At 39.6% G+C, this 8,826-nt stretch overlaps 1 protein-coding gene across 4 annotated transcripts in view; it reads right to left on the bottom strand.

The window, feature by feature from the left end:
* Positions 1–474: 474 nt before the first annotated feature.
* The window catches only part of ACSL3 (acyl-CoA synthetase long chain family member 3), a 79,514-nt gene continuing 71,162 nt past the window's right edge, over positions 475–8,826 (bottom strand). For all 4 annotated transcript variants that reach the window (XM_006170399.3, XM_006170398.3, XM_006170400.3 and 1 more), the window contains 2 exons: positions 8,360–8,517; positions 475–1,206 (listed from right to left, as the gene is read on the bottom strand). In XM_006170399.3, the coding sequence (XP_006170461.1) occupies positions 1,049–1,206; positions 8,360–8,517 (316 nt within the window). In that variant the 3' untranslated portion in view covers positions 475–1,048. The remainder of the gene's footprint in view (positions 1,207–8,359; positions 8,518–8,826) is intronic.

Raw genomic sequence — 8,826 nt, 5'->3', positions numbered from 1 at the left:
TAGGGTAGCACCAAAGCCACTTTCTCAGACACACACACACACACACACACACACACACACCATTGCAAAATCTTTAAAAATCCTAATTTTGAAGTGAGATATATGATTACATATCAAGACTAAAATAGAATAGGTGACATTGGGGCAGGATGGTTTTCCATGCTGCATGTGTTCATATGTACACCACAACAGTAACTTTCTATCCTTTGTTTCCTAAATGTCTCCCTTTCAGACAGAATTGCTCCTATTTGAGTTTGGGCATTTTCCTTACTTCGATAGCTAAATAAAGACTTGGTGTACTGTGACAGTAAGCTCCCAGAGACTAATGATCAGCCGGGGCTTCACTTGCTGGGCTCAGCCACGGCCCACTCCTACTATTAGTTTCATGCAGCACCAACCAAACTTCGTTTTTCTCCTAATAAAAAATAAATGTATAAAGAAGATACTGTCAGGCATATATTCATTCACAAGCTCTCGATTTCAAAACATAAGTATGGGTATATTTATTTCTCTCAAATGCATACAAGACAATAATTACACAGCAACAAATCTTTTGTTCAACAATGATTTGATTCATAAGCATTTGAAATTTACATAATTTCACATCAATACCCTTGTATTTTTAAATATAGTAAGTAAAAAAGCCCCCCCAAATAACCATTCTTATATTTCCTATTTATCCCTCTATACATCCAAACTTTAAAAAGTTACAAACTGAACATTATACAGAACATATAAATCATGTTTAAAAACTTGAGGTCTTAAAATCACGGCTTCTCCAATATAATTCAGAAAAATTCTTATACTGACATATAGTCATGGTGGTAAAGTAAATTGGAAGTGGGAAAAAAGAAAAAAGAAACAGACACAAATTTGCCGTCTTAACATTTTACTAATCTTATCAGTTAAAAATGGTGATGTCATGACAAATAACAGTTTGGGTTTAATATGAGGAATGGAGTTTGCCTCACAGTTTGAGACATGCATTTCAAGTATTTTCCTATTTGATCTGAGCTCACTGTAGCAAAATGATGCCAAAAGAGAATAATTATTTTCTTCCATACATTCGCTCAATGTCCGCCTGATAGTGTGTTTTAAGCTCTTTCCGTTTCAGCTTGAAGGCATCTGTCACCAGACCTGTTTCAGGGGTCCATGGTTCAGGGCTCAAACGAATTTTTACTGGAATTTCAAATTTTTCCAGACTTGCTGCAATGATGGGAAAAAAAAATGCAAACGCATTAAAAATGGACAATTAAAATTCTTATCAAGTAATATTATTTTTGCAGTCTTTGAATACCTATGAAAGTGTAAAACCAACAAATAAGCTATGAATCACTTTCTTAAAAATCTTTATTATTATTATTCATTTTAATTTGACCAAAGAAAGACAAAGAGAGAAAGCAAGAAAGCAAGCATGGCCAGCCACATGGGAGTCCAGCATCTTTAACCACACACCAGCTGCCAGCCCCAGCTACTAATCACTTTTAAAAACAATCTATGCCTCAGAAAAACAAGAAAGAAAAAAAAAGATATGAAAATATGTGAGAATGTTAAGTCCCATCAATAGGAGAATGAGTTTAATAAAATAATATACAGGCATAAAGTAGAACAAAATCTATCAGTAAAAATTATACGGGTATCAGGAACCAGCAGTTAGCATAATGGCTATGTCGCTGGACTCCCACGTAGTCGACCGCAGTTTACGTCCCATACCCGGTGGCTTAAAACTCACGCCAGGTGCGTGTGCGTGCATGCCCAAGATCCCGAGAGGAGAATGGAGGAGAAGGGACTGCGGCATGACCATATCCCCTGGGGGATGATTTCTCACTTTCTGTCTCTATGTCTCTGTCTGGCTGGCGAGCTCATGCGCCCTATAGTGAAAACCTCTCCAAAAAAAAAAAAAAAAAAAAATTATATGGGTACCTAATACAGTCTTTAAAAAAGAAGACAAGAGGCATCCCAGGCTGGGTAAGCTTACATGCATGTGGATGTGTGGGCCAAGGATACACACCATGCTGTAGAGCGGAAGAGTAATGCCCAAGGGCTAGGATCCAGGGGAAAGGAAAGGAGAAACTTCAGTTTTTTCTTTACACCAATTTGCTTTCCTTGATTTACTATAGAGAGCACAATGATTTCAGAAACTTTAAAATAATAAAACTTAAAGAGAATCTTGTCATTGAACCAGGCTGCTCGCCATAAATTAGTGGAGACTGGACAGTTGCTCACCACTGTGTTCCTAACACATTCTGTGATACCCAGGAGGTTAGTAATGGAAGGAGGGAGGGAGGAGAGGATGGAGGAGAGAGGGAGCAAAAGGAGAGAAGGAAAGGAAAGCATCTGAGGGAGGTGAAGAAGGAGATAGAGTTAGTTTGTGTGTTTTTAAGAATTATTTATTAGTTTAATTTTGTTTGTCACTATTATTTTTTAATTTCACCAGAGAGAAAAAAAAAAAAAAAGGCAAAGAAAGCAAGCAAACACCAGGTCCAGGACTTGAACCACAGATAGCCATGTGGGAGTCCAGCATCTAAATTACCACGCTACCTGCCAGCCTCGAGGGAAATGTATTTTTAAAGAAATACACACCCATGAAGTATGACTTCTTTTTCAAGCATGTTATTCAACAAATGCTTACTGAAAACAAATTACTAGATGTGAAGTGCATGACTAACCATTCCTTTACCAGTACCAAAACGAACAGTCCCTGTTGTCAAGGGGTACACCCTCTAACGGGGGAAATGGACACACTGAGCACAGTAACATACAGGAGGAACTGTGTTGCAGAGGCACACCATCAGCAAGATGGAGTAAGAAAGCCCAGCCCCTCCTTTCCTAGAAACACGGACTCGACCATGACACACAGACCTATCTATATATTGCCTATATGAGGAATCCAGAAACCAGTTTTGAGGTTCCTATACTCCAGGTGTGAAGCCAACTGCATACAAGTCTGGCAGAAAAATACATGGCATTCACTTGCCAGAATCCCTCCTTCTCAGCCCAGGGCAGAGCAGTAGGGAGGAAGTCTCCCAACCCAACTTCTCTCTGATGAAGAAAAGGAGTGGCACGTACCCCCAACATTCTGGCTTTTGGGGTGTGACCAGAAGGACTGGGTTCTCATTCCTGTGTATGTGAGCACAAATAGCCATGGGTGCCAGGTTGGAGGGCAGTCGACCTGCACCAGAGACTGCAGTATCACAGACAGACACTAGATGGAGCTCCAGCACCATGGCTTCCATATCACCAGGAGGTCTACATTACTGCAGACAGACCAGGGGAAGCTCCTGAGTGGAGACAGGTGAACCTCATCAATTATCAATAGATCATGCCCACAAACCCAGAGAGGATGCATCCACAGAAAAGGCTTGGGATAGCTCCAGAATCTCTAGCAGGGCTTACTGGAGAAACTTCTCCTAGTTCCAAACCAGACCACAAAGATTAACAAATGTAGCTGATTTGTCAGATCCCAGAGTCTCAATGAAAAAATAATTAAGGCATTAAAAAAAAGAAAAAGAAAAGAAAACACAGCCTATCAAAAAGATCAAATTGTGAGACCAATAGATGGCGTAGAAAAAAACTTCTAAAAAAAAACTGAATCTTCAGTAACCATTCTCGAAGAAACAGAATTTTAATCACCAAGGAATTCAGAATAACTGTCATAAAGATGCTCAATTAATGAAAAGAAAGTACAGAGAGACAACTGAACAATTTTTTTTAAATAAAGGAGATATATGTGACTAGCAGATGCTATAGCAGTTATATCACTGAACTCCCACAGTTCAAGTCCTGGATGCAGAGGCTTGAAACACACCAGGTGCACGTGCACGTGTGCCCAATATCTCAGGAGGAGAATGAAGGAGAAGGGATTGTGGCATGCGCTCATCTCCCACCGCCCCAGGGGTGATGGGGGTGATTTCTCACTTTCTCTTTCACTGTCTCTTTCTCCACTGAATGCATGTACCTTAAAGCAAAAACCTGTTAAAAACATAACATGAATTAAGAATAAAGATTTAAAAAAGACTAACAAGAATCAAACAAAAATTCTGGAAATAAATACAGTAAATGAAATGAAAAATTCATTAGAGGACTCAACAGAAAATGTGACCATGCAGAAGAGTCAGCAAACTCAGAGACAGGATTTTTTTAAATAACTGAGGCAGAGGAGCAAACAATAAAATGAAGAGAGCCTAAGGAACCCTGGGGAGACTATCAGGTGGAAAACATGCATCACAGGAGCCCCAGAATGAGGAGAGGAAAAGGAGTAAAGAGACTATCAGAAGAAATATAATGGCTGAAAACTTTCTACATCTGAGGACAGAAATAACCATACAAATTTAAGAAGTTCAAAGAACTCCACTAGGATAAATCTAAAGAGAACTACACCGAGACACATTATAATTAAGCTGTCGAAAGTCACAAAGAATCTTGAAAGCAGCAAGAGAAAAATGACTCATTACATATAAGTGATCTCCCACTAGACTATCAGATTTCTAAGAAAGTTTACAGGCTAGAAAATAATGGGATGATATATTCAAAATACTGAAATAAAAAAATTGCCACCCCAAGAATATAATACCCAGCAAATCTGTTCTTCAAAAATAAAGAGCCACAATGATACACATGGAAAGGCATGCAGCTGCAATTCTGGAGCCATGAGCGGGCCCAGGGTTCAGACTGCAGGTCACCCTGGGTATGTGCCTAGGATTCCAGCTGGATGGAAGGCTGGCAGGGTGTGGCGGGTAAGAAAAGATCGTGGTGACATGGTAATACCCTGTCAAGGAACAGCGGTCTGTGTCTCTCTCAAGAAATAAGTAAACTTAAAAAAAAAAAAAAGTCAAGACTTTCCTTGATAAACCATATAGTCCAGCAATTCCACTCCTGGGTATCTACCCAAAGGATATAACGTTCAGTTTATGTGGTATTATTCACAATTACTAAGACATGAAACCAACCCAAATACCCACAATAGATGAAAGGATTGAAAAGTGTGGAACATATACTCTATAGACTGCTACTAAGCCATTAAAAAAAAAAAAAAAAGACCTTGCATTTGATAGAAAGTGGAAGAATATGGAAGATTTACTGCTGAGTGAAGCAAGCCACACTATGAAACAGACACACTGTATGTCTCCACACTCTACAGAGGAACTGAAAGAGTAGAGGATATAGAGGCATGGAAAATGGTTATGGATACTGGAGACAATGTGGGAAGAGGGTGAGAGAAATGGTTATGGATAGTGGAGACAATGTGGGAAGAAGGTGAGAGAAGGCAGAGTGTGAAGAAAGGATAAAAGCAAAAAATAGAGAGGCAAGACATTTATGGAACACAGAAATGGATGATTATCTGTTGATGACAACGTGTATAGTATCTTCAACTGGACTGCTATGAAGTGTATTTATGTTGGGGTAAATTCACTATTCATCACCACAGTGAGGTATAGGGATTGAATAAATAACATAATGTAACATAAAAAGATAAACAAGACCTGAGAAAGTTCATCAGCACTAGATGTATCCTATAAGAAACAATGGAGGGAGGGACCAGCAGACGCGTGGCTGTTCTGGTGCTGGACTCCCACATGGCTGACTGGGTTTGAATTCCAGGCCTAGTGGCTTGCTATCTCACTTTCTCTCTCTCGTCAAATTAAAAAATATTCATGATGATAATTATTTTTTAAAAAAGGGAACAATAGAGGGACCAGTAGATGACATAATGACTACGTCTCTGGACTCCCACGGAGTCGACTGCGTTCAAGTCCCAGATCCGGTGTGTTAAAACTCATGCCGGGCGTGTGTGTGTGTGTGTGTGTGTGTGTGTACACGTGCCCCCAAGATCCCAAGAGGAGAATGGAGGAGAAGGAATCGTGGCGTGGCCATCCTCCCCCTCCGGGGGTTGGGAGTGTGATTTCTTGCTTTCTCTCTCTCTGGTGAGCATACATGCCCTATAGCAAAAATCTTTTTTTTTTTTTTGAAGAGGTGATTAGTGTCATCAATAACATAAACCAGGGGGACCAGGGATATAAAAGAGTAAAGTTTTTATCTCACATAGAAATTAAGTTGTTCCAGCTTAAAGCAGAGTGTTTTAGCTCTATGCTGTTTTATGGAATTGAACTGGTAACCAAAAAGAAAATACCTATAGAACATACATGGAGAGAAATGAGAAAGATGTTGAAATGTGTCAATACAACAAAATCAACAAAACAAAGAACGACAGCAAGGAAGGAAAGGTTGAAGACAAAAAGACCCAGTTAATAAGGGCCAGCTCCATGGCATAGTGGTAATGCAAGGCTCAAGCAAAACCAGATGCTACTTAGTGACTGCAGTTTGAATCCCCAGTCTCGCTGACCTCAAAACACATTGAACATGAGAATAAGTACCCAAGATTCAGTGGGCTGGACTCAAAGGAAATTAATCGGACGCTGTGAGAATGTTCATCTCTCTCTCTCTCTCTTGCCTGTGTTCTATCATGAATAAAAGAAAAACTATTACTAAAACAGTAAGTTCATCCATATTAGTAATGATCCGTCCTGGTAAATGAGCCAAACACTCAATATAAAAATAAAAATATAAATTGGATGTGGATGGATTTAAAAAAAAAAAAAACTGAACAAACAAACAAACAAACAAAAAAGATCCACATATATGCTCCCAAGCCAGTCAATGGTGTGGTGGTTGATTGAGGCATCTGGATCCCATATGGCCGACTGCATGGTTCAAGTCCAGAACCCAGCAGCTTGAACACACCAGGTGCACATACATGCATGTCCAAAATCCTAAGAGGAAAATGGAGAGGGGATCTCAGCACCTATCCCTCCTGGAGAGTGCCTTCTCACTTTCTCCCGCTCTCTGGTGAGCACATGCACCCTAGAGCAAGTTTCAAACTAGCAAACATGAAACAAATAAATGCTCTCCACAAGAAACTCACGTAAGATCAAAGGACACACATACTATAAAAGTGAAAGGATGGGAAAAGATACTCCATGCAAATAGAAACCTAAAAAGAGAAGAGGTGGCTATATTCACATCAGGAAAATAGACTTTAAGACAAAAAATGATCACAAAAGAAAAAGAAGGCTGTTATGTAACATAAAAGCGTTAATTTTCTAGATAGATACAACAGTTTCCAACATTAGAATTCCTAAATATATTAAGTATTGACAGAACCGAAGAGAGAAACAGACAGCAATACAGTAACAGTGGAAGACTTCAATACTCCACTTTCAATTACTGAGAGATCAGATAGAAGATAAGGGAAAAAAGGACTTGGACAACATTACAGGCCAAATTGTACCTAGCAGACTAACACAGAAACTCCATTACCAACAATGAGAGAATTCACATTCTCCTCAAGCACACATGAAACATTCTCCAAGATAAGCCACAAAACAATGATCTGTTTTGTTTGTTTTTTCCCACGATAGAGAACACGCGCACAACAGGGAGAGAAGCACTCTCCTCAGAGCTCGGTCATGCCACAAAATAGATGTTGACGTGAAGGTATTTGGTATAGCCTAGATAATCTCAATGGGCCTGATCCAATCAGCCAAAAGGCCTTAAGAGTCTTGCACTTGGGCCAGCAGGTGGCATGGTGGTTAAGGTGTTGGACTTCCACCCATATGGCTGACCGCAGTTCAAGTTCCAGACCTGGTGGCTTGAAAATCATGCTGCAGATATGTGTGCACGTGCTCCAAAATCCCAAAAGAAGAATGGAAGAGATGGACTATGGCATGGCCAGCCCCCGGGGATGATTTCCCACTTTCCCTCACTTGTCTCTATCGCCAGTGAGTGCACATGCCCTGTGGCAAAATAAAAAAAAAAAAAAAAAAAAAGCCTTCCACTTGGTTAAATGTAAATTTACATTTTTCATAATCTAATAACAAATCCAAATAGAATAAAAATGCATGTTTATATTACACTTAATGGTGAAAACACAAAACACATATCTGTTTTTATTAAAACAATATTATATTAGCCTTAGACCCAAAGAAAAAAGGACATAGGACATACTGGTACAAACAACTACTGTACATTAACATTGTACAAAGTTCCAAAGTTCTGGACAGTTCACTGGGGGGTAGTGTGGTCAGGAAACTGAGCAGGGCTTTGAGACCATCTGAGAATAGTGCAGGAAGGGCCAAGCCAGAAAACAAAGATTGCAGAGACTAGAACATTCAAGAAACACATACATCTGTTTGGTGGGAACGGATGACTGGCGTGTCCTGCAAGAAGGGGTTTGGAGGAAGACTCATTGTAGGAATGAACAGAAAACGATGTACCCTAAGCCCGATAATTTAACAGGCTAGACGGATGTAAGTGCTCTCTCCTCATAGCAGCTCTTAGAATAGTTGAACAGAACACTCACCTGAAATAGCAGCTTCAGAAAGCACTTTGAGTACCTCGTTTTCCATTTCACAACTATTACACAGCTCCTCCCAAGTCCCTTCAAGTCCCTTCTTTCGAGCTAGTTCTGTCAGTTCCTTTTGATTTGGCACAACAAATCCAATGACGTAAGAATGATAGCTGGAACACATAAAGGATCACTTAGCTAAGGAAACGGTATACCGTGTTAACTCAGGTACTGATTACACTGACATTCAGAAATTAACTCTTTTACTATGTTTTGAAAAATGCATACACCATACTTGGTACTGGCATACTTACTTGATACAGCAGTCAGTTGTACTGTTTGAGTGTTAACACATTACAGTGCTCTGGCAGAGTCTGTTGTTAAATAAAGTTTGTGCTGTCACATTCATCATCTGGCATATAGTGCCAGGTACACATTATTTTTTAAAGAAAATTACAAATAATAGAAAATTCATCTTTAAA

This window comes from Tupaia chinensis, unplaced genomic scaffold (genome assembly GCF_000334495.1).
Source record: "Tupaia chinensis unplaced genomic scaffold, TupChi_1.0 Scaffold148296_1, whole genome shotgun sequence".
NCBI classification, from domain to species: domain Eukaryota; kingdom Metazoa; phylum Chordata; class Mammalia; order Scandentia; family Tupaiidae; genus Tupaia; species Tupaia belangeri.
The sequence above is the reverse complement of the archived record's forward strand: the minus strand, read 5'-3'. Positions and strand labels throughout refer to the sequence as shown.